The sequence below is a fragment of the Heterocephalus glaber genome, unplaced genomic scaffold (assembly GCF_053883595.1).
Source record: "Heterocephalus glaber isolate CG9 unplaced genomic scaffold, H.glaber_assembly_v1.0 deba00000331, whole genome shotgun sequence".
Lineage (NCBI taxonomy): Eukaryota > Metazoa > Chordata > Mammalia > Rodentia > Bathyergidae > Heterocephalus > Heterocephalus glaber.
In genome coordinates, this window is record NW_028258142.1 from 17,945,530 (window position 1) to 17,971,875 (window position 26,346).

At 36.8% G+C, this 26,346-nt stretch overlaps 1 protein-coding gene across 1 annotated transcript; it reads left to right on the plus strand.

Annotated features, from left to right (window-relative positions):
• Positions 1-646: 646 nt before the first annotated feature.
• On the plus strand, positions 647-8,585 carry LOC101705829 (serpin B4-like). Its single transcript, XM_021239262.2, has 8 exons — positions 647-696; positions 1,259-1,446; positions 2,201-2,245; positions 3,503-3,631; positions 4,334-4,451; positions 6,684-6,826; positions 7,036-7,191; positions 7,849-8,585. Exons 2-8 carry the CDS (start codon positions 1,399-1,401, stop codon positions 8,251-8,253), a joined length of 1,044 nt encoding a protein of 347 aa, XP_021094921.2. The 5' UTR covers positions 647-696; positions 1,259-1,398; the 3' UTR covers positions 8,254-8,585.
• Positions 8,586-26,346: the final 17,761 nt, after the last annotated feature.

Sequence of the window (26,346 nt, forward strand, 5' to 3'; positions counted from 1 at the left end):
CACCTGAAGGTCAAGGAGACACTGAGTTATATGCCCCATCCCTCCCACAGACATCCTCAGGGTACACAGTGTACCAAGGAAAACACAGAAGGAAGAGTAGCAAAAGAACACTTTCTCTGGAGTTTGCTGAAATACATCCTCAGTGTCTCTTTGGAATAGAGTTAACTATTTTCTTGGTTATATACAATGCTAGAAAAATGGGTAGGATAAATAAAATCTTTCAGCACTGAAAACAGCAAATGTAAGCTTTGTGGTTGTTTGGTAACCTAAGTGTGGCTTTAAAACAATTTAACACCTCAAAAAGGAAGATAGTTACTAAAGTTATGAGAATGTACAGAGGGATGGAGTAGAAGGGAAAGAAGATGGAGTAATTTCAAATATATACTCAGGGGTGTTAGAAAAGTACAATGTGTCCTCCAAGGGAGTCAAGGATTACCAATGATTGAAAATTTAAAATTTGTTTCTACAGCAAAAGGAAGCATAGTGGCAGTAACTAAAACTTGCTCTTTTCAGAAATTTGTACACTCAGAATGTGGAAGATTAAAGTGGTTGAGAAATCTAAAGTTGCTTTACTTGAAATACCAACTGAAATGACGCAGAGGAGGCCAGAGGAGAGGTATATATTCAGTATCTCACCATCCAAAACACACAGGCTCACAGGCTCCCTGCTGACTTTCTTGTGCTCAGGGAACACAGGTAAGGGCTTCCAGCTGCAGCAGCTTAATGATATGAATTGCTTTTGAGAATAGTAAGAATGCTGAATTTTATATCAAGGATTAAATTGACATTGTCTGTGTTATTGTGAGAAGAAAAATTTTAAATGTCTCTTTTATCCTTTATCTAAATAATTTGTTTCTATGTAAGCAAATATATTCCTACAAGCACTTATGCAAAGTGCCTAACAAACACAGACCCACGTCAGAAAAGTCAGAGATGCCTGTTGAGAGCTGCCTGGAGATGATCCAGAGATCTTCCTTTTGGCATTGGTTACAAAGTCTAAAGCTAGCACAGCCAGTGATGAAGGAAAGATAAAGATGTCCTGTTGATTCTTTACAAAAGTATTTTTAAAACAATGCTTTCATGAATTTTCTAGTTAGGAGATTAATGCATGACATCATGGGAGGCTTGAAAAGTAACACTAATAAAAACCTTACTTGCCAGAATTTAGGAACGCTATGTCATCTTTTTCAAGGAAATTTTGCTGCAGAGTGATGCTCCATCAATAAGGTTGTATTGACATGAATCCTATGCTTTCTAGGAGTTCCTCTTCACACTAAAGTCACTATGAGTTCACTCAATGAAGCAAACACCAAGTTTGCACTTGATCTGTTTCAAGCGTTATGAAAATCAAAAGGCGATGTCTTCTACTCCCCTGCCAGCATCTCAGCGGCATTAGCCATGGTCTACTTAGGGGCCAAAGGAAATACTGCAAAGGAGATTGAGAAGGTGAGTGTCAGAACCATTATATTTAGACCTGTACAACTTTTCTGTTGGCGAGCATGTGCACAGATGTGTGGATCTGGTGGTCTGATGGGTGGAACAGGACACTGAGCAAGCGTTCCCATGACCGTGTGATCACAGAGTTATGGGACAGAGGAAGCACTCCCCTAATATTTGCCATGTTCTTCCCTGTGTCCTGCTATTATTTGGAAAGTGAGTTGATCTACAACTGCTCAGCAATGAGAAAGGAGCTTAACACTTGAGGACTACTGACATAAGGGATGCTTGGATGTAAATCCAAGGGATACATCACCAGAGGGCTCCTCAACCATGAGTGCATGGATGAACATTCTTTGAAATGTCTGATGATAAACCAACTCTGATGAGGTTTTTCAAAGAACATACTCGTATCCTGAAGTTTGGAGATTTTTTTCTATTTCTTTAATATTTCTGTTTGTTTTCATTTTTTTTTAAGATTTTGTTCTGAACCTCACTGCCCCTGTTGATGGGGGTTGGACCAATTCAATCACATTGAGTTACATTTCATGCATTTTCTGTCCGTTCAATTTTTTTACAGCAGCATATCTCTAACTTGCTAAAGACTTCAGGGTGAGTTTCTACTTGTGAACTTTCTGCCTCAGTCTCAGAGTGCTTAGATTACAGGCATTCTCCAAAACTAGTTATTTCTCTGGTTTTCTTTCCTCTGACTTAGACAGATCTTTTGAGTAGAATTTTCTTTCTCATTTCCTTTCTCTTCCAGGTCCTTCACTTCAATGAAATCACAGAAAAAACTCAAACCAATCAGGTGAGGACTTGAGCACTTTCCTTGTAGGACAGTTTCAGATATCTGAGAGGACCATAATTTAAACTTTGGAATTTTACATGAACTGCAAAAAGGCAAATTTTAATGAGAACCCTAAACATGACATAAGAACACAGAGAGTATATTCACATTTTATTTACACAATTAACATTCTCAAGTTTTTGTTTCAATCAGAGAAAGTCAGCATTGCATTAATGAAAGTGAATCTGAAGCCAAACAGGCTGGGTTCAAATTCCAGTTCTGCTCCTCACAAATAGTGAACATCACCAACACACAAATGCTCTGAATCACAGTGACCTCATGCCAGTAAAATCAAGTAAAAAAGAATTGAATCAACTCATGCAAATATTTACAAACACTGCTTGGGTGTCATAAATAGGAACTCATAATAAACCAGTTAATATTAGATGACAATTATCATAAGCATAGTAGTAGTACAAAAATAACTCAATTTTAATTAAATCTAGAACCAAAAGAAATAAGCAGAAGTTGAAGTATATTTTGGAAAATGATTCCTAGCAGATATATTGGTTTAGAGCTATATTGTTATTTCACCCAACCTTAGTCATGAAATTAACAAAACTCTTAGCTGGTAAATGATATCCAGGGTCAAATAGGTTTAGGTTCAAACTAGGGCTCTTCTAATTTAATTTGCTAAGAGGATATTTAGTTCTATCAGGTTTTTTATTTCCACTTGATAAGACTTAGATTGCCTGTGCTCAGTCCTTAGCTGGGTAATAGGCACCTATCACTCTTCCATGCAAGGAAAGGGCCGCAGATTAAAATCAAAGTGCCTTAGAGGACAGAAAAGGATCCGACAAGGGCTATGAGAAGGCTTTGTATTTTAATGTATTTAAAATATCTAAACTTCAACATAACTGCGTCTTGAATGACTATTAGAAATGAAATATGTTGTTTGCCTAAGGAACATAGAGTTTAGCCTGGAAAATAAAACCTAACTATAGAAATCAATGAAAATCCAACATAATGAAAGTTTAGTTCAATCTAAAAACAGATAATAGCATTTTATAGGAGGCAGAAAGAATTTCCCAAAAGAAATGGACAGTAAGGTGAATTTATTAAGTTTATATGAGAAAAAATATCACAAATATCATGGACTAAGAAAAAGGTCATCTTTGAGATTATCAACAAATAAGTATCGATTGAACAGACTTTGCAGGAGTTTAGTATGTAATGAGGTAAGTACTAATCCAATGAGCACTCTTTTTAATGTTGAAGGGTGAAAATTCAGGAAGTGTGCATCTCCAATTTCAAAAGCTCCTGACTGAGTGGAATAAACCCACTGATGCATATGAACTGAAGAGTGCCAACAAGATCTACAAAGAAAAGACTTTCCAATTACTTCAGGTAAATTTCATCTGGCCCTCCACAACTTTCACCTGAACCATGGGTCCTCTATCATTCAATAGCACAATTGGACATAGTGAAGGACATGATCCTGACCCACATGGACAGCATTTCCCCAGAGAGTATCTGTTGCATCACCCCAACAATACCTTACTGGAGTGTGCCAGGCTCTGACAATGCATGGGGAAAATGTGAGTTTAGGAAGTATTTTATGAGAAAAGAGGATGTGGAGCAACAAAATCAGTCTCAAGATGTCATAATGAACTGGCACTGAGTCAGAGAGAATGTGTTTTAAGCGGAAAATTCTGGGTAATGGGATAATTCTGGGATGGCCAGCCTTGGAAGAATCCCTGAGGGAAAAAATGGGAAGTACAAAAAAAAACTTAATTCCCAGGATGGAAGATATAAACCAAATTGAATTTGCTGATGAGAATTCTCAGCAGCAATTCATCTCCTTCAGAGTAACAAGCTTTAACATTTGCACGCCATAGCCTCCTCCCCTGAGGGATTTTGGCAGAAGGATTTTACTTTCAATGACCTGGGCTCCCCTTTCACACTGCTTATATGGCATCCACACAAAAATGTGCAAAAGATGATGGATTTGGTCAGAGTCTGGATTTAGCTGACTGTGTTCATTAGTAATTCAATTTGATAATGGACAGGTCACTCTTAATTGTTCCTTTCTTCTTTTATGTCTCTAAGGAATATTTGGATGATGTTAAGAAATTTTACCTGGCTGATGTGGAATCTGTTGATTTTGTAAATGCTTCTGAAGAAAGTCAGAAGAAAATTAACACCTGGGTGGAGAAACAAACACATGGTAGATAATGGGAGGGCCACTCATAGAACCATTTAAGTAACTGGGAGTGAGTCCAGTGTCTCATACAGGTATGGTGCTGCCACAGGTGTGTTGCTGAGGTGGGATATTAGGACAGGTTTGAAGAGTGGATGGAGGAGCACTCTAGGTGGTGGGATGGCCCATGTCAATGTGGAGAATTCAAACGGGAGCCAGGAAGGGAATTCCAGAAAGCCAATTATACAAAAACACAGCTGAAGAATGTTTTGCACATGGCCTTGGGTGGCAGTTTCCTTGTGGATTCCAATCCCTACTCAGCCCATTTTTACATCACATCTTTTTTTTTATATTAAATTCTTTTATTGGTACATTGTAGGTATACAACAAAATTACATTTCTCATTGGGAATTGTACCTTTACATAATGCATCTTGGTTCTTATTTTTTCCCCCTTCCTAGCCCTCCCTTCACCCCCTCCACCCTTCCCTATTTACAAAGACTTTATTTCCATTTTTTCCATTTCTCATCATTTTTCCTTTCCCTCCTTTCCTTTCCCCTGCCCCGCCCACTACCCCTACCCCTTTGGACCTTTTCTTCCTATTTTGCATTATCGATTATTCATTCTAATCATTGGTACATTTTAGGTATACAATATAATGACACTCATCATTGGAAATTTGAACCTTTACATAGTCTCTCTTGGTTCTTATTTTTCACCCTTGCCCAGCCCGCCCTTCAACCTCTCCATTCCTCCCTATTTACAAAGATTTTGTTCCTATTTTTCCATTTTCTCATATTAGTCCCATTCCCTTCTATCCTTTTCCATAGCCCTCCCACTTCCTTCCCCTTTGCCCCTTTTCTTCCTATTTCACATGACCTATTATACATTTAGTCCATATTTACACTTTCAGTTTCTCACACCAGAGAAACTATTCGGTATTTATACATGTACAACACTTCTTTTAATGTAAATTAGAACCAATTTCATGTTAAAGATCTGTATTAGCCAATTTCCATCACTGTGACAAAATACCTGGCATAAACCAGTTAAAGAGAGAATAATTTCTTTTGGCTCACAGTTCCAGAAGTTTCAGTCTGGGCTTAACCAGTTCTGTTGTTTTTAGGTCCATAGTGAGGAAGAAATATCATGGCAGAACATTGTAGCAGAGGAAAAGTGCTCACCTCATGGCACTTAGGATGCAGAGAGGGTGAGAAAGTCAGAGAGTACGGGTTAGGAATCAGTATAGGTCGCATTTCTGTGATTCACTCCCTTTAACTAGGCCCCACAATCTATATTCATCACCTCCTAATAAGGCTGTTAAATTATGATCTCATCAGTGGATTAACCCACTGAGGAATAAAGAGCCTTCATTATTATCCAGTCATTTCCCAAAGCTCATACAGATCTAAGCCTCCTATGCTATAAGCCTCTTGGGGGAACATAGGCTTCCAACCATACCAGGACCTTTAAGATCATTAGATAGGATTCCTTTTTCTGTTTTTTTTTTTTAGGGGGGGGGGATACTGGGGATTGAACTGGGGATCTTGTGCTTGTGAGGCAGGCGAAGGAACCACTGAGATAATCTCCAACCAGGATTCCTTTTACTAATGGGGAACCTCAGTTAAGCAATACCTCATGCCAGCTAAGCTAGAACTACCTGGACCACATCTTCACTCATACCTCCTACAAGTGTTATCACAAATAACTTCTCTATGCATGGTAGAGAGCTTAACAAAACTTCCTTCTATGACCACCTGCCTTATCTCCTACCTGTCATACAGCCCAAGCCTATGGTAATTCCTCATGAGAATAAGTAGGAAGACAGTCCAGGGAGTACTCTCACTCAGCAGAGCCTCTAGGTTTTACATAATAGAGCTCATGCCACTGCTCCTAATGTTGAGGACCTATTTCCTCTAAGCAGTGCAGGCAAAATTGGAAAAACTAGAAAGAAAGGTAGAGAGGGAGAAATGTGAAAGATAAATTGAAAGAGTAGATGAAATCTGTTTTTCAGTACTGTGTGAAATGACTGTAATCACCTAAAAACAAACAGCCTAAAGCACATTTCCAAACCAAGCACTGGTATCTTGATCAGAGGTAATTCTAAGGCTGTCACTCTGAAGAAGGCTAAACTTAGTGAATAGGCCTACAAGTCCCTAAAGTAGTCACTTAGCTGAATAATTAATGATAAGTCACAAAGTATCTCTTAGGCAAGTAAATTCTACCTTGTTTGACAGACCATCTTCTCTTCTCTTACAGACAAGATTAAGGAAATATTTCCTAATGGGTCTCTTCACAGTGATACCAAACTGATTCTGGTGAATGCAATCTATTTCAAGGGGGACTGGAATCTGAAATTTGATGAAAAAAATACTGTAGAAAGAAAATTTTGGCTGAATAAGGTATTGACTGTATTTCCTTAATACAATGTAGTTTTATATAGAAAGTTAAATTTAAGCGTATATGATAGGTATAACACTGTACATAAAAAAATCAAATATATTATGAGTATTGTTTCATTATTTTATTCTTGAAAATTTACTTAGGAGTACCTGAAGAAACTTGCATTATGTCTAATTTGGTGTTTGCTTGATGCTTTCATTTATTGTAGGATACCAGCAAATCTGTGCAGATGATGGAACAAAGCAACCATCTCAAATTTGCCCCCTTGGAAGATGTGCAGGCCAAGATGGTGGAAATACCTTACAAAGGCAAAGCTCTAAGCATGGTGGTCTTGCTGCCAAATGAAGTAGATGGTCTGCAGCAGGTAAAACTTGCACCTACATTTTGGCTTTCTATTGTCATTTTGTTTTCCTAAGTCACCAGGAAAGCAAAAGCTTTTAGAGCAAGATGTCTTAAAATAATGAAAATTTCAACACAAGGAATGATGATTTATCTTTTCATTACAAATATTGTAGCATAGAGTCTGACATGTACTAACAGTCAGTTAATCAATGATTAAATAGTGTTATATACATTAAATTTCAATTTTACAGTATTGAAAGGCAAAATTGTTTACTTGGTGGAAAGAAAGAGTAATGTGGGAAATGTTTACAAATATCTCAAGCAAAAAAAATTTAAAATGCCCATACCTACAGTATTGGATAAATTATGAGTTCCAGAAAATCAAGAATCTGTGTTTAATAAAATAGTTTGGTAGCATATAGAGTAATGATATATAGTTCATTTTGTATAAAATATGGTAATGTAATGATTCAGTATTAAATGGACCTATATATAGCTGTATCGTACTTATATATTCAGAACTGCAATTTTGGCTCATTAGAATATTATTTCATAAACTGAATCATCTGTATATTACATTTATTGTTAAAATAAATATCTCACCATATTCCATTCATTGTTAAAGTGTGTTAGAGGACTACAGTTAATCATATCAGTTTGAACTTTTCCCTTTTTATAGCTTGAAGATAAACTCACTGCTGAGAAATTAATGGAGTGGACAAGCCTACAGAATATGAACATGACAGACGTGAATTTACACCTACCTAAGTTCATAATGGAAGACAGCTACAATCTCAAATCCAAATTGATAGACATGGGGATGGAAAAAGCCTTCCATCCACAGGATGCTGACTTTTCCAGCATGAGCAGAGACAGGGATTTAGTGGTATCTATTGTCATGCACAAGGCCTTCGTGAAGGTGAATGAAGAAGGGGCAGAAGGTGCAGCTATTACTGGCTCAATGGGATCTATAACTTCAGCAACAATATATGAAGACTTCAATTGTGATCATCCTTTCCTATTTATCATCAAACAAAATGATAACAATACCATCCTCTTCTTTGGTAGAGTTTCCTCCCCTTAAACATCATTATCCTATCACGCTTTAGGGGGAAAGTTCACAGAATTGTTTAAGTAAATTGATGGCTGCAAACAATAGGTTCTCTTGGCTCCTTTTCCTTTCCAAACTATAGACACAACTAAAAATACAGTGGTTGAAATAATAAGACTTTCTGTATCTCTTTCTATAGATATATATAAAGCCACTCTTTTCTTATAAAATTCTCATGATGACTAAATGTTCGGTGTTAAAATAAAAGCATATTTCAATATTAGATATTCTAAATTTGACATTTGATTTTGTTTGTGACCCATTTTAAATGAATAAAAAGAAATCATATTTCTTTTCAAACTGATAAACCTCAACTCCCATACTGATTTAAAATACAATGAACCCGCTTATATTTCTAAATTTTGTGATTCTATAAAATACATTAACTATAAGTAATCTAAATAAATACACTATTCTATAAAATACATTTTCTCATCATCAACAAAATAATGACCTATTCAAATGTTGAATAAACTGGGGTTTTTTTTACTTCTTTTTCCCCTAAATTCTTTTATTGGTACATTTTAGGTATACAATACATTTACATTTATCATTGGGTACTTGTACCTGTACATGATGTATCTTGTTCTTAGGAAAGAAGGGAAAGGAAAAATTATGGGAAAAGGAAAAAATGGACAGGGAATGGGGAATAAACTTTTTTCTATTTCACAAAATGAAAGTGGCCAATCACACATGAGCGAGATAAGTTAGGAATATATTCATCAGGAAGGAGTAAGATGGTGGATTAGAGACACTCAGAGCTTGCCTGCTACTCCAGAAGACTGAATCAAATCAAGGTGTGTAGCCCCATGTCCAGGCTGAGATCCCTAGGAAATCGCTGGATTGCGCACAGAGAGAGTCAGTGCCTTGCTAAACCCAGAATACTGTATCTTTTTTTATTAAATTCTTTTATTGGTACATTGTAGGTATACAACACAATTACATTTCTCATTGGGAATTGTACCTTTACATGATGCATCTTGGTTCTTATTTTTTCCCCCTTCCTAGCCCACCCTTCACCCCCTCCAACCTTCCCTATTTACAAAGACTTTATTTCCATTTTTTCCATTTCTCATCATTTTTCCTTTCCCTTCTTTCCTTTCCCCTGTCCCTCCCACTACCCCTACCCCTTTGCAGAATACTGGTTTTTACAAAAATAAAAGATACGGAGTATCCTGACACAGAGTGCTCTGTTGCTTGGTGGAGGAGAGGAAGTACCCCGTGGTGTGGCTATGAGTGGCAGGGTCTCTGTAATCTCCACGGTACAGAGTCCAGCACAAAGCAGACAAGCAGTGTGAAGAAACAGGACCCTGGGATTTGCATAGGGAACTGGCGCTGGTAAACGGTTTGTGGACACTTCGCAGCTTGTTCTTCTGAGGCTGTAAAAGGGAGCCATCTTAAGAAGGGTCCCATTGTCTGAACTTACTGCCATGGGTGATCAGAAGTGTCTGCATTTTTTATCTTCCCAAATCCCAACAGCTCTTCTCTTCACTGACCTAGAGGCCATGCACATGGGAAACAATAATGTGTCACCCAAGGTAGTGACCAACACAAACCCTCCAAGAGCTGTAGGCAGGGGAAAGTGAAATCTGAGAGGTGGGAAAAGAGGAAGGTGCTTCCATGTAAAACTGTTGGCTCAACCTCTGTGACACAGAGGGAGATAAGCAGTGTGTGGGTTCCTGTGGGGCTGCATTTGGGAGCACATTGCCTGAGACAGGCAGAATTTGGTTCCCCTGACTCCTCACTCATGGCAGATCCCCTTGACAGGTGACTTCACAAGCAGAGACATTCAGATAATTCTGTCCTGGACGTGGACACCTGACAAGCTCCAGAGCTCTTGGTCCTGGGACCAAGAGGTCATAACCTGATGAGTCCATATGCTTGGAAGGACAGAGAGGCTCCTGGGCTCATTCCAAGACTGTGATCTCTGTCCCCAGTGTTGAATACAGAGGCCTGTGAAATGAATACAGCTCTGCTGCAGACATCTTTCTCTTAGTCCAGACTGGTGGCCAAGGATCACTTCTGAGAAGGAGAGTTGTGTCTCAGCCTGCGTACACCCCTAACTGCTTTTGCCTGTCTGTCAGGAGCTGAGAAGGAACACACAGAACACAAATAACCTAGAACCACTAACCCCTACAACACGTGGCATGTTCCAAGGGCCATCTTTAGGGTTTGTTGTCCCTCATCATTATTTTCTTTACATATTTTGATCTATTCTTTTCTTGTATTTAATATAAATAATATATAATCTATTTAATTTGATCAGATTTTTCTCTTTTCTCTCCTTTCTCATTTTAATTTCTGTTTTTATCTCTCATAAAAATTGTATTAATATTAACTTCTTATGTCAATGTTAACATTTTAGTCTATCCTAGGTTACTTCTCCTATATGGATATTTTTGCTATAGATATGGTGATTATTAATAGGTTTTTATGGCATTTTTATTTGCTTTTAAGTTCTTGTTACTGTTAGTTCATTCCTCCTCTAAAAACAGTACTGGGGATTGAACCCAGCCTTTGAACGCTTTGGACTGGTGCTTTACCGCTGAGCTATAATCCTAATTCAACTAAGAGAAATTGTACCTTAATACATGCATGACTTAGTCCTACTGAAACTTTTGCATATTACTCACCTTAACACTACAGGTGACAAAGGCCCTCAGCTGATGATTGAGCCCCAAATAAGCATGGATGAGGTAACTGAAAATGCACTACTAGAGACTCACATCCTTAGCAGCAGCAGAGAAAATGAACAGCTGTTTTGGCATTCCCAGGCAGGCACAGGTCACTCCCAAACCTTGCAGGCTATAGAGTGCTGAAAAGTCTGGAGAAGTAACCACAGAGAGTACCCTTCAATAATCTGCCGTGCTTATCACATCAGCATGACGTAGCAGAGGCACTTCAGTCACATGAGAACTACAGAAAATGAATCACTCTTTTTGACACAATACATAGAAACTCAAATCCCACCAAGCACCTGGGCATAGTGGAGGAGGACTGTATTCCTAGAACTCTGAAAGACTGAGATAGGAGGATCCTAAGCTTGAGCACAGCCTGAGCAACTTAGATACTTACCAAAACCATGTCTCAAAATAAAAAATAATAAATAATAAATAAATAAATAATAATTAATAAATAAATAGGGCTGGGAATTTAGCATAGTGCTAAGGCCCTGGGTTCAATCCTTAGTACTGTGAGGGAAAAAAGTTTGAGGAAAAGCCAAATTATGGGAATGAAGACTAAAGTTATTGAGCATAGACTTTCCCAAAATTTGAATGACAGCAGAAGTATGCCTTGGGAGGGAGTGGCTATCAAATACTGGCTGGTTAGTTAGTTGGTTGATTGATTGATCAATTGGTTGGTTGGTTTGGGGATCAGAGAATCATTTGATTTGGTCAAGGGAATGGCTCCACTAGAGAGGAAGGCATATGTTTTGAAAAGTTGGTAACTATTTAAGTATGTTTCTTGAAAAAGTGGAAGGTAGGAATAATAGAACAGAGAAAGGAAGAGTGATGAAACACTAAGTCTATAGTTTTTAAAATTAATTTTATAGGTACATTTTAGATATACATAATGATAACATACTCCGTAGGGAATTTGTCCATGTACCTAATATATCTTGATTCTTTTTTCCCCAATCTCTTCCCCTCCCTTCAACCCCTCTTCCCCCTTGTAATTTATAATGGCTTTGTTTCCATTTTTTTCTTTTTATTCTCCGATGTTTTCTGTTTCCTTCCTTCCTTTCCCCCTCCCCCCTCCCTTGTTCCCTTTCTCATTTGAATATTTTTTTCCTATTTCACAATATTTATTATACATTTTAGTTCTTATTTATCCTTTCAGTTGCTCACACCAGAGAAACAATGTGATACTTAAACATGTGTGTCCAATTTTTTCACTTAAAATTATGGTCTCAAGTTGCATCCATTTACCTAGAATGTTTCAAGTTTCTCCTTTATGGCAGGATAGTACTCCATTGTATTAGGAAAAAAACACATCACCTTTATCCATTCATTGGTTGATGGGCATTTGGGCTGTTTCCATGATTTAGCTATTACAAATTGTAAGTCTGTATTTTAGAAAATGATAATAATTTAACGAAGTTCCAAATAATTCTTTCTTTTTTTTAATAAAGTAGGAGTCACATTAAAGTGATAAACTTGTGAGATGACTGGAGAATTTAAGAGGGAAAAAAAGTGTATAGAATCTTTGTGGTGGATGCAAGAAGGCACTGAGCCAAGATAATAAAGAGATTTGAAAGCACTTTTAGAAGAACTGTTGAAAAATCTGACTTTCATAGGTATAAAAGAAGGCCACATATTTCTTCACAATCAAATGAAATGGCTCCATTCCCATCCTCTCAATTGATGACACCATTCTGACTCTCAGGATCCTCCCTCAAGGACTCCATGGTGTTTCCCCAATGTGAGTGTGGAGAGAAGTCTTCAGTCTTGCCTTAAGTGGAAAAGCCAGAAACTTATTTTGTTTCCAGGAAGTGTTACGCTGTTGAGTTTCTATTTCAGCTGCAGCCACACAGTGTCACCAGCCCTGCAATATCAATGTGCTACAATTGAAAGCTCACAGCACTACCCAGCCAGGAGTATGGCGCCTGGACTGGTGACCTCTAAAATATTTGTTCAAGACTGCCCATGACTTGTTTAAAAGATCATATTCTCCTTGCAAGCTTTAAGCTGGCAACTAAAATTTTGTTCATAGCCTAAAGGTAAATAGTTGCACATTTCTGACAAACTGTGAACGCTGCCATTTTCAAATAAAACAGTTACATGAATCCAAAGGAATATAACCATACAATGTTCACCATAATAAAAACAAATGAAAAACCTCTTTACTGTTCAGATATTTTACATTGCTTTTATGTTGAAAATACTTTTCCATGCCCTTTCCTCCAAATATTTCCTCCTAATTTAATATTTTTTATATTAGGAAGTCTTTTATCTCTACCTCTGTCATACATCTCTGCAATGAAACTATGTTTATAAATCTAGCCTCTAAAATGTTCGTAGGTCCCATGATCCTATTGTTCTGAAGATTCAAAAAGTTCATTTTGAATTGAATTACCACTGCACTTGTTGTTAACATGCAACTGAAAAGGAAAATAAATATATTTAAATTTTGGTTAACTATTATAAATCATAAAAGCTGAATTTTTGTTGGACTGTTATTTCTCAATGAGGTGAATGAAAACAAATATTTTTCTTTGATCTTTCATTTAGGTAGGTGGTCAACCAGGCTTCTAAAGGTTCATTAATCCTGTGTCTAACATTGAATCTTATATTGTTCTTAAAAGGAGATTTAAACATTAAATATATTATGAGATAAACTACGATGAGAATTAGTCACAATTGGAGTAATCATTTATGATATAATTTGATAAAATAATTTTTATACTATAGAAATATGAACATCAAACTTACAAGAAATTTTAAATTTAATTCTTGTGTTTTGACAAATATTCATTCAAAAACTTATACTCCGAAAAATATCCTGGTTAAATCTAAAACAATCAAGTACATGACACATGCTGCTCTACCTGTTTTTTTAATACTACAGAGAAATATCGAGAATAAAATTATTTTCATTACACTCAAATATGTGATGTAAAGAAAACATGTAGAGTGTTCAGTGAACTTTTTATTTTGTCAGTTTTTAAATTTTGGTCTGCAGAGGAATACAATATTGTCCAAAGTCAGGAACTGAAAATGAGTTTTATACTGGAAAATGGTGAGCATTTCCACCATGGCTATATGGAAAGAAATCCACTCTCATACTTTTATATTATGCATTTATATGATTACTATATCTATCATTTTCATAATTTTCTCAAAACAACTTTTAAAGAAATAAAGTTTAACATGCCTGGAAAAATATTGTAGACCAAAATAAGTGTTGATGAAATAATCATTTAATGCACATGTTCTCATGAACAAATTTTTTCATAAAGTATAATTGATTTATATGTTTTGACCATTAGTCTTTGTGTTTAGATCTCACTGGAACAAGGTTAGGAATTTTCTCATGTGTTAATAGGTACTTATTGGTAAATATGGGAACCAATTTCATCAGATTTAGACAATTGCAAGATGAAGAAAGAGATTACTACAAGTTTTCCTGGAGGTCCTAGGAAGATCATATTAAAGGCAGGATCATTTCCAGGAAATTAGAGGCTGATTCTACTTTCAGTGATGTGAGGAGGTATGAAGAATGAATGGACTCAAAAATCTGTCTCTGAGGAGATGACTTAAAAAGTCATCTCTCACCAAAGGCTTAAGGAAATTTGAGGACCTATTTTGTCACTAAGTCTCTGCTTCAGCCAGTGTGCTAGAGACTCCTCACTTACCCTACCACTTAGGCAGAAAAAATTACTAAGAACCTGATTTTATGAAGAAAAATCATCAAATGACCTTTAAATATAGAACAAGCAAATATTATGTAACCCTCCCAGAATTCCATTGAGTCCATGATAAGCAGCCATCAAAATTCTAAGCAGCAATCAGCCCATTATTGCTAGTGCAAACCAACCTTGGTGCACATAGAAAAATATACAGTGCCACCTCAATTCACAAATGCTGTGAGTTTAAGTTGGCAGCAGGTCAGGGAGCTGAGTTTTAGTGGTGGGGGGCACAGAATGTTGCAGGCTCCATAGGGCCAGTTCCAGCCTCACAGCCAGAAACCAACATGAACTTCAGTGGAATTAAAGGTGTGGGCTTGCTGGAATTATTCACTACCCCACAGTGAAGCTATGGTTGGCCTTCTAGGATTAATCAACTCCCATCTGTACTCTGCCTACATTGTGTACCAGTGACAGCAGAGACACACTTTTAAGTGGACATTTTTTTCTTATTTTCTCCTTTTTTTAATCTCTTTTCTACTTTTTGTTTTCTTTTGTTTTCTTCTTGATTGCTATTATTTTTATATGAATGTGAATAGTTTCTAGTTTTTTATAGTTGTTTTGTCCTGTTCTTCTTTTTATTTTTTCCTTCTCTCTTTCCCTCCTGTCTTCTTCATTAGTTTTTCAAAGCCTATGTGATCTTCCTTTGTCCTCTAGCCTTGCTTCTAATCTCTTCCTCTTCTTCTATTTCTCTATCCCCACCCCATCTCATTTTAAATGTTCTCCCCCCGAAGGTAAAATTACTGTATTGAGGGCTTATTTACTGCATAAGATTTTCTGGTTCATTTTAGATTTAGTAATTATATTTGTAGCTAACTAAAAATATAATTCGTACAGTTAAAGGTCACAAATTAATAGTTACAACAGTCTGTCATTGTCTGAGCTGTGTTTGATGCTATTGTTATTGCTGATTGTACTACTTTAGCCAAGGTGACATAATTGTTCTAATCAGTTGTTCTTCCTGGTATACTAAGACTGAGATTGCTTAAGGATCATAAAAAATACTTTGGCCAGTGCTAAAGAACCAGGGGCTAGGCCAAGGAGGCAAAAAATTCTCATCCCCAATACATTGAAGAGGTAGGATCTTGCAACAGACTAAAAACCCAAAAGCTAGAGATACCTGGAAGACATCTCTCAGAAGTAGTCATATCTTAAGGGTCCTAAATACTAGCAATGAAGCTACTCACCATAAGAAATTTACAAGCATCAACCCAGGAATTAAACCAAAAACAAAAAAATAGTAAATTGAAAGACACTTAAACAGGATCAAACCCCAGACTTCCAGCCCACCAAAGGTAAACCCAGGTGGCAATTTGATATAATAATTTGAAAGCCACCCACCTTGACTCTCTGAAGTGGTAACAGCAGAAGGAATAAAGCAAATAAATAAGGCACTAGAGATAGTGAAACGGTAGCCATGGAAGTAACAAAGCAGAGGAAAAGACTCTCAAAAAAAATTAAATCATAAATAATTTCTCAGATAACTGCAGAGACGGTGACCATAATGAAGGAAATACTTAGTGACTCTAGAAAAGATACAGATTAAAAAAATAAATAAAAGAGCTCAGCCACACAATGGAAACCATGAGCATCTGGCGTAGGGAAGAAAGGAATTCCATGGAACAGATTCAAGCAGATAACCAGCACATTAAAAATTCCATTGAGGAGACAGGCAGGTCTGCAGACACCGTACTGAGGTTGCGAGATGCACAGAACACGACAAATCAGCCTGTGCCCCAGTAGCAATCCACTGGACACCCCCCCCACTCCTCTGTACAGCCACCTGGTTCGAAACTACAAACACGCAGAGGACACCAGACCACCAGACCACCGTACTGGGTCCCGCCACTCCTGGCAAAGAGGTAGGGGCTTCTGAGCCCCCGTCCCACTGCTCCTGGTCCAGAGGAAGGGGGTTCCTGGCCACCATCCTTCCTGCGGCTCCCAGCCCAGAGGAAAGGGCTTTTGGGCCACCATCCCTACCACTGCTCCTGGCCCCTGTCCCACCTCTCCCAGCTCAGAGGAGGTAATCCGCGTGGGCACCAACAGCACCCCCCTCCGGCCCCCCAGTTGAAATGAGAAAATACGTAAATAAGTCTCAAAACCAGACTTCCAGATCACCTACAGCAACCCCAAAGGGAAATGAGATGGAACACTCTGATGCTCAACCACCTAGACCCACTGAACTGGCAACAAAAGGGGATCTGGAAAAAATGAAAGCAGAAATTATTTCTCAGATAACAGGAGAAATTGTGCTCCTAGTGCAAGACATGATTAATAAGTCTAGAGAGGAGCTGAGGAACATGATGGAATCCCAACATAAGAAACAAATGGAATCCATAAAACAGACGCAAATAGATTTCCAGGACATGAAAAACTCCATTGAAAGTCTACATAGCTGAATGAGCCAAAGTGAAGACAGAATTTCAGATATAGAAGATAAGATTGCAATTAATGACCAAGAAAAGAAAAATTGCTTCAAAATTGTAAGGGACCATGAGCAATCAATCCAGCAGCTGCTAGATGATGCAAAGAAGAATAACATAAGACTGATTGAAATCAAAGAAGAAACAGGAGAGAGTGCAGATGACATAAAAAACTGTTTAGAGAAGTAATGGCAGAAAACTTCTCAAGCAGGGGAAAAGAATTTGACATACAGATAAGTGAGGCATATAGGACTCCAAATAGCCTTGATCAAAAAAATCTACACATAGGCATATAATTGTTAAGATTCCAGAAACTCAACAGAAGAACAAAGTTCTACAAGCAGTTAGAGAAAAGAAACAACTTACATAAAAAGGAAAGCTTATGAGAATCACAGCAGACTTCTCAACACAAACCATCATGGCAAGAAGAGCTTGGAGTGATATATTCCAAGCCCTAAAGGAAAACAGCCTCCAACCCAGATTGATGTACCCTGTAAAATTATCTTTCAAAATTGATGGCGAAATAAGACACTTTTATGACAAAGAGCACCTTAAGAAGTTCATGAATACCAAACCAGCACTCAAAAAAATTTTACACAAAATCCTAGGAACAGACAATGAGGATTGCAACCCCAGGAAGCACAGCAGAATGAACCCATCTGGCATGACAAGAAATCAAATGTAAAGGGGGAGAATCCAACAAAAAGAAAAAGTCATGACAATGATAAGTCAATATGTATCAGTTACAACCATCAATGTTAATGGTTTCAATTCACCAATCAAAGGAAATAGACTGGCAGAACGGGCCAAGAAGCAAAATCCAACAATATGCTGCATACAAGAAACACAATTAATTCAAAAAGAAACACATAGACTGAAAGTGAAAGGGTGGAAAACAATACTCCATGTGAAGGGAACCCAAAAAAATACAGGAGTAGCTATCCTCTTGGCAGATCAAGTAGATTTCAAACTAACAGTGATTAAGAGAGACAAAGAAGGACACTACATCCTTGTAAACAGAACAATCCAACAGAAAGAGAGGACAATCGTAACTATGCATGAAACACTAGTGCACCCAACTGTATGAAACAAATACTAATGTACACGAAAAGTCATATATGCACTAATACAATTGTAGTACAGGAACTCAATATCACACTGTCACAAATAGATCAACTAGACAAAAATAAGTAATGAAATACTAGAACTCAATTGAACTCTTGAACAAATGAACTTAACAGATGTTTACAGAGTCTTCCACCCCCCCACAGAATCAGAATACAGATTCTTCTCAGCTGCACAGGGGTCCTTTTACAAAATAGACCACATACTCGTGCATGGAAAGTGTTTCAGTAAGTGCAAAGGAATTGAAGTTATCCCCTGTATATTATCAGACGATAGTGCAATGAAATTGAAGATCCATAACAAAAGAAACTGGAACAATTTCATAAACACATGGATGTTGAACAACACACTTATGAATAACCAATGGGTCACAGAGGAAATTAAAAAAGAAATCAGACAGTTCCTTCAATTAAATGACAATGACAATACATCATACCACAATCTATGAGACACAATGAAAGCAGTCTTACGAGGGAAATTCATAGCAGTGAATACGCATATTAGGAAAACAGAACGAGCCCAACTAAACAACCTGATGCTGAACCTCAAGCTTCTAGAAAAAGAAGAGCACAACAGACCCAGAGCTCATAGAAGGGAGGAAATTATAAAGATCAGAGCAGAAATCAATGCAATGGAGACTAAGAGAATGATACAAAAAAAATCAATGAGGCCAAGAGTTGATTCTTCAAAAGAATCAACAAAATTGGCAAACCATTAGCCAACCTTATCAGAAAAAGGAAAGAAAAGGTCCAAATCCATGCAATTAGGAATGAAAAGGGTGAAATTACAACAGACCCAGCAGAAATCCAGAGGATCATCAATACCTACTTCCAGAACCTATACACCAATAAGATGGAAAACACATAAGAAATGGACAGATTCCTAGGTACATATGAATTACCAAAGTTGAGTGAAGAAGCCCTTAAAGTTCTAAACAACACAATATCAACCAGTGAAACTGAAAATGTAATTAAAAATTTACCAACTAAGAAAATCCCAGCTCCTGATGGCTTCACTGCAGAATTCTGCAAGACATTTAGAGAGAAAATACTGCCACTACTGTTAAAACTCTTCAGTGAAATTGTAAGGGAAGCAATGCTCCCAAATTCATTCCTGGAAGCAAGCATCACCTTGATCCCCAAAGCAGAGAAAGACCCAACCAAAAAAGACAACTATAGGTGAATCTCACTAATGAACATAGATGCAAAAGTCCTTCATAAGACACTGGCAAATAGAATGAAAAAGATCATCAAGAAGATCATACACCCTGATCAAGTGGGATTCATCCCAGGGATGCAGGGATGGTTCAACATATGCAAATCAATCAATGTAATACACTATATCAATAAGCCAAGAACAAAAACCATATGATCATCTCAATTGATGCAGAAAAAGCATTTGACAAAATCCAACATGCATTTATGATAAAAACCCTACAAAAAATTGGAATAGATGGTCTCTACCTCAAACCGATAAAATCCATCTATGAAAAACCAACAGCCAGTATCATACTGAATGGCCAAAAACTGAAATCCTTTACACAAAAATCAGGAACAAGACAAAGATGTCCACTTTTACCACTCTTGTTCAATATAGTTTTGAAATCATTAGCCACAGCAATTAGACAAGAGAAAGAAATAAAAGGAATAAAGGTAGGAAATGAAGAAGTCAAATTGTCATTATTTGCAGATGACATGATACTCTATATAGAAGACCCCAAGAACTCCACCAAAAGTCTTCTAGACTTAATAACCAAAGTCAGTCAAGTAGCTGATTACAAGGTCAACACACAAAAATCAATAGCTGTCCTCTACACAAATGACAGACTCACTGAGAGAGAAATAGGGCAAATAATTCCATTCACAATAGCATCCAAAAAACTGAAATACCTAGGAATCAATCTAATGAAAGAAATCAAAGACCTCTTCTCTGGAAACTATAGCACTCTGAAAAGAGAGATTGAAGATGATATCAGAAAATGGACAGACATCCCCTGCTCCTGAGTAGGAAGGATTAATATAGTGAAAATGGCCATACTTCTAAAACTGCTATATAGATTTAATGCAATTCCAATTGAGATCTCAGCAGCATACTTCATAGGCCTTGAGAAAACAATCCAAAAATTCATTTGGAACAAGAAGAGACCCATAATAGCAAAAGCAATTCTAGGTAACAGAGACATGGCAGGGGGTATCACAATCCCCAACCTGCAACTGTACTACAAAGCTACTGTGATAAATGCAGCATGGTACTGGCAAAGAAACAGACTTGAGGACCAGTGGAACAGATTAGAAGATGCAGAAACAACTCCAGGCACACTCAGCCATCTCATCTTCGATAAAGGAGCCAAACACCCTCACTGGAGGAAAGATAGCCTCTTTAATAAAAGGTGCTGGAAAAATTGGGTTACAACTTGAAAGATTAAAACTAGACTTATATCTCTCACCATGCACTAAACTAAAATCAAAATGGATTAAATGTCTAAATATTAAAATAGAAACGCTGAACCAGTTGGAACAGAGGTTAGGTAGAACTCTTGAAGACATCGATGTAGGAAAGGATTTTATGAACAAAACCTCAGTTACCCATGAACTAGCACCAACAATCAACAAGTGGGATCTCTTCTTATTAAAAAGCTTCTCCACAGCAAGAGAAACCACCAGCAGTCTGAAGAGACAACTCACAATGTGGGAAAATATCTTCACCTGCTTTTTCTCAGACAAAGGTCTACTATCTTGAATCTATAAAGAATTTTAAAAGATCAGACCTCCCAAATTTAAAGACCCAATCCAAAAATGGGCATCTGAAATGAACAGACATTTCTCAGACAAAGAAGTAGAAATAGCAAATAAATACATGAAAAAATGTTCAACATCACTGGTCATTCAAGAGATGCAAATGAAAACAACACTGAGATTCCACCTCACTCCAGAAAGAATGGCTGCTATCATGAAATCAACCAATAACAAACTCTGGCAGGGCTGTGGGGAAAGAGGAACCCTGCTCCACTGCTGGTCGGAGTGTAGACTGGTGCAACCACTGTGGAAATCAGTATGGAGATACCTCAAAGAGCTAGGATTAGAGAGGTTCCATTTGACTCAGCCATTTTCCTGCTGGAGATCTTCCCCAAAGAATTAAAAGAATCATACCACAGTGATATATGTTCACCCATGTTCATAGCAGCACAGTTTGTGATAGCTAAAGCTTGGAAGCAGCTCAAATCCCCATCGACTGGAGACTGGATAAAGAAAATGTGGTTTTTCTATAAAATGGAGTACTACTCAGCCATAAAAAAGTGAGAAATTAGAGACATTTATAGCTAAGTGGATACACATTGAGGCAATATTCTTAAGTGAAATAAATAGGACACACATGAATAAATACCAAATAGTTTCTCTGGTGTGAGAAACTGAAAGTGTAAATAAGGACTAAAATGTATAATAGGTAATGTGAAATAGGAAGAAAAGGGGCAAAGGGGAAGGAAGTGGAGGGCTAGGGGAAAGGATAAAAGGGAATGGGATTAATATGAGAAAATGGAAAAATAGGCACAAAATCTTTGTAAATAGGGAGGAATGGAGGAGTTGAAGGGAAGGCTGGGCCAGGGTGAAAAATAAGAACCAAGAGAGAATATGTAAAGGTGCAAATTTCCAATGATGAATGTCATTATATTGTATACCTAAAATGTACCAATGGTTAGAATGAATAATTGATAATGTAAAATAGGAAGAAAAGGTCCAAAGGGGTAGGGGTAGTGGGAGGAGCAGGGGAAAGGAAAGAAGAGAAAGGAAAAATGATGAGAAATGGAAAAAATGGAAATAAAGTCTTTGTAAATAGGGAAGGGTGGAGGGGGTGAAGGGAGGGCTAGGAATGGGGAAAAAATAAGAACCAAGATGCATTATGTAAAGGGACAATTACCAATGAGAAATGTAATTGTGTTGTATACCTAAAATGTACCAATAAAAGAATTTAACAAAAAAAAGAAAAAAAAATTCCGTTGAAAGTATATGCAGAAGAATGAGCCAATGTGAGGACAGAATATCAGATCTAACGGACAGGATTGTGTTTAGCAATCATGAAAATAAAGATTTCTTAAACATAGCAAGGGACCATGAAAAATCAATCCAATAGCTGCTAGATGATGGAAAGAAGAATAAAGATTGATCAGTCAATGAAAAAGCAGAAGATAATGCAAATGACTTTAAAAAATCTATTCACAGAAATACTGGAAGAAAATTTCCCAAATAGAGAAAAGGAATTTGGCCTATAGATAAGTAAGGAACATTGAACTCCAATTAGCCATGATCAAAACCATCTACACCTAGGTATATAATAGTCAAGATTCCATAAACATTAAAATTTTAGAAGTTATTAGCGAAAAGAAAGAAATCACAAACAAAGGACAGCCCAGCAGAATCACATCAGACTTCTCAACACAAACCCTCAAGTGAAGGAGAGCTTGGACTGAAGTATTTCAAGCTCTAAAAAAACCCATCTCTAATCCAGATTGATGTATCCCACAAAACCATCTTTCAAAATCAATGGAGAAATAAGATACTTTCTTGACAAAGAAAACCGGAGGAAATTCATGAACACCAAACCAGCATTCCAAGGATATTCTAGAAAGAGATAATGAGGATTATAGCTCCATAAACCCCAACAGAATGAATCCATAAGCCAAGGTAAGAAATTAAACAAAGGCAGAAAAGATGAGCCAACTTCAGGAAAATAACATGAAAAAGATGTCTATACATATCAGTTATAAGTATCAATGTTAGTGGTCTCAATTTACCAATCAAATGAAACAGATTAGCAGAATAGATAAAACAGCAAGATTAAACAATATGCTGTATACAAGAAACATTTAATTCAAAAAGAAATTCATAGACTGAAAGTCTAAACATGGAAAACAATACTCCATGACACAGGAACCAGAGAAAAACCAGAGGTAGTTATGCTATTTTCAGACAAAGTAGATTTCTAGCCAAGACTGATCAAGAGAGACAGAGAAGGTCACTACATCCTTGTGAAAGGAACAACCCAAGAGGAAGAGATAATCATAAAAATATATGCTCCAAATACCAGCACAGCCAACTATATAAAACAAATATTAACAGACATGAAAAACCAAATAGGCACTAATATGATTGTAATGGGAGACTGCAGTAGCCCACTGTCACAAACATGCACATCAACTGGACAAAAAAATCAACAATGAAATATTAGAACTGAACCAAACCTTTGAACAAATGCACCTAGTAGATGTCTACAGAGTGTTCCAACCCACAACATAAGAATACACATTCTTCTCAGCTGCACATGGGATGTTCTCAAAAACAGACCTCATACTAGCTCATAAAACTTGCTTAAGTAAATGAAAAGGAATTGAAATTACCCTATGCATATTATCTAATATAGTGCAATGAAACTGGAAATTAATGGTGTTGTATTTAGGGTTTCCAAGGGACTAGATTTAATACAGGACACATAATTTATAGGATTATTTTATAATATTCACCCAAAAAAGTCAAATGTAGAGGAGTGCAAGAGATCTGTCCACACATTAGAGACCCAGAGTATTCAGCCAAGGGCATGGATCCCTTGGCAATGTCCCTCACAAGTCCAGCTAAAGGCCTAGAACCCATGGCTATGCCTCGTGCAAGTCCCTGTCAATGATGTGCATCAGGAAGTCCATTTTCCACACATTCCAGTATGTTGTTTTGGCATTGTCATTTAATAGTAGAAACTGTTCAAATTCTTCTTTAATTTTAAACTCCAGTTGACCATAAGTTAATCCACTAAAAATGGCAAAAGAAACCAGAAGAATTTCATAAACACATGGCAATTACATAACATCCTCCTGAATAAACAATGAGTCACAAATGAAACTAAAGAAGAAATTGAACAGTTTCTACAATTAAATGATAATGCCAATACAACATACTGGAATTTATGGGACACAATAAAAGCAGTTCTATGAGGGAAATTTATAGTGATAAATACCTATATCAGCAAATCAGAGTGAGCTCAAATAAACAACCTACAGTTGAACCTCATGCTCCTGGGGGAAAAAAAACGAGTCAACCCCAAAGTTTACAAGGGTAGAAATTATAAAGTTCACAGCAGAAAATAATGCAGTGGAGACTAAGAAAACAATACAAAGAATCAATGAATTGAAGAATCGGTTCTTTGAAAGACTAACTGAAACTGACAAATCCTTAGCTAACCTTATCAAAAAAAGGAAAGACACAAATCCATACATTTAGGAATGAAAAGGCTGAAATCACAAGAGATCTTGTAGAAATATGGAAGATACTTAATACCTACTTTGAGAAATTGTATTCTAAGAAGATGGAAAACACAGAAGAAATGGACAGATTCCTAGATACATATGAATTACCAAAGCTGAATCAAGAAGATGTAAAAAATCTAAATAAATCAATATCAGTCAATGAATTGAAGATGTAATTAAAAACCTACCAATGAAAAAAAGCCAATGTCTGGACAGATTCACAGCTTAATTCTACAAGAAATTTAGAGAAGACCTAATGCCACTACTTCTCAAACACTTTAATGAAATTGAAAGGGAAACAGTACTCCCAAATTCATTCCTGGAAGCAAGCATTACCTTGATTCCAAAACCAGAGAAGGATCCAACCAAAAAAAAAAAAAAAGAGAGAGAACTACAGGTTTATGTCCCTAATAAATATAGATGCAAAAATCTTCAATAAGATACTGCAAAGAGAAAGCAGAAAATCATCCAGAAGATTGTATACCATAACCAGGTAGGATTCATCCCAGGTATACAGGGTTGGTTCAACATATGAAAATCAATAAATGTAATACACCACATCAACAAAGCCAAGGACAAAAACCATATGAACATCTCATAGATGCAGAAAAAATGTTTGACACAGTCCAACACCCATTGATAATTTTTAGAAAACATACTGAAAATTGGAATAGAAGGTCTTTATCTAAATCTGGTAAATGACATCTATGAAAAACAAATAGCCAACATCATACTAATTGAAAAAAACCTGAAAGCTTTCACTCTAAAATCAGAAACTGTTGGGAGCAATTGTCCACTATCACCACCCTTATTTAATATAGGTCTGGAAACATTAGCCAGAGCAATTAGACAAGAGAAAGAAATAAAAGGAATGAGAACAGGAAAAGAAGAAGTTAAATTACCATTATTTGCACATGACATGAGGATCCCTAAATTCCACCAAAGACTTCTAGACTTACTATCCAAATTCAGTAGCATAGCTGGATACAAAATCAACACTCAAAAATCAATAGCCTTCCTGTACAAAAATAACAAATTCATTGAGAGAGAAATTAAGAAAACACCTTTCACAATAGCATCCAAAAAAACAAAATACCTGGGAATTACTTCTTTACTAACAAAGCAAGTAAAAGACCTCTACATTGAAAACTTCAGTATTCTGTAAGAGAGCAAGAGGATATCAGAAAATGGAATGACATCCCTTGTTCTTGGGAAGGAAGAACCAATATAGTGAAGATGGCCATACTTCCAAATTATTATATAGATTTACTGCAATCCTGATCAAAATTTCAACAGTATAGCTCACAGAACTAGAACAAACAATCCTAAAATTCATTTTGAACCAGAAGAAACCTAGAAAAGCAAAGGCAATTCTAGGCAACCAAGGCAATGGAGGGAGCATCACAACCCCTGACTTGAAATTATACTATAAAAGTACGGTGATAAAAATACCATGATATTGGCAAACAGAAAAAAACCCACAACAGATTCAAGGATCATTGAAACACATTAGAAGACTTAGAAACAACTCCAGACACACTCAGCCACCTTATCTTTAACAAAGAAGCTAAAAACCTTCACTGCAAGAAAGATAGTCTCTTTAATAAATTATGCTGGAAAAAAATGGGTTTCCACTTGCCAAAGATAAAATCTAGACCTGTATCTTTCACCATAAACTAAGCTAAAATTTAAATATATCACAGATGCAAATATTAAAATGGAAACAAGAAATCTCCTGGAAGATAGATTAGGGAGAAGTCTTGAAGACATTGGTGTAAGCAAAGACTTTATGAACAAACAGCAATCACACAGGAAATATCACA

Bases quoted from the DNA above. Each gene is read 5' to 3' on its own strand.
- LOC101705829 (XM_021239262.2), top strand. From the start codon at position 1,399: ATGGTCTACTTAGGGGCCAAAGGAAATACTGCAAAGGAGATTGAGAAG. The intron at 2,246-3,502 runs GTGAGGACTTGA...TTAATGTTGAAG, and splicing joins AAAAAACTCAAACCAATCAG to GGTGAAAATTCAGGAAGTGT. The intron at 7,192-7,848 runs GTAAAACTTGCA...CCCTTTTTATAG, and splicing joins AAGTAGATGGTCTGCAGCAG to CTTGAAGATAAACTCACTGC.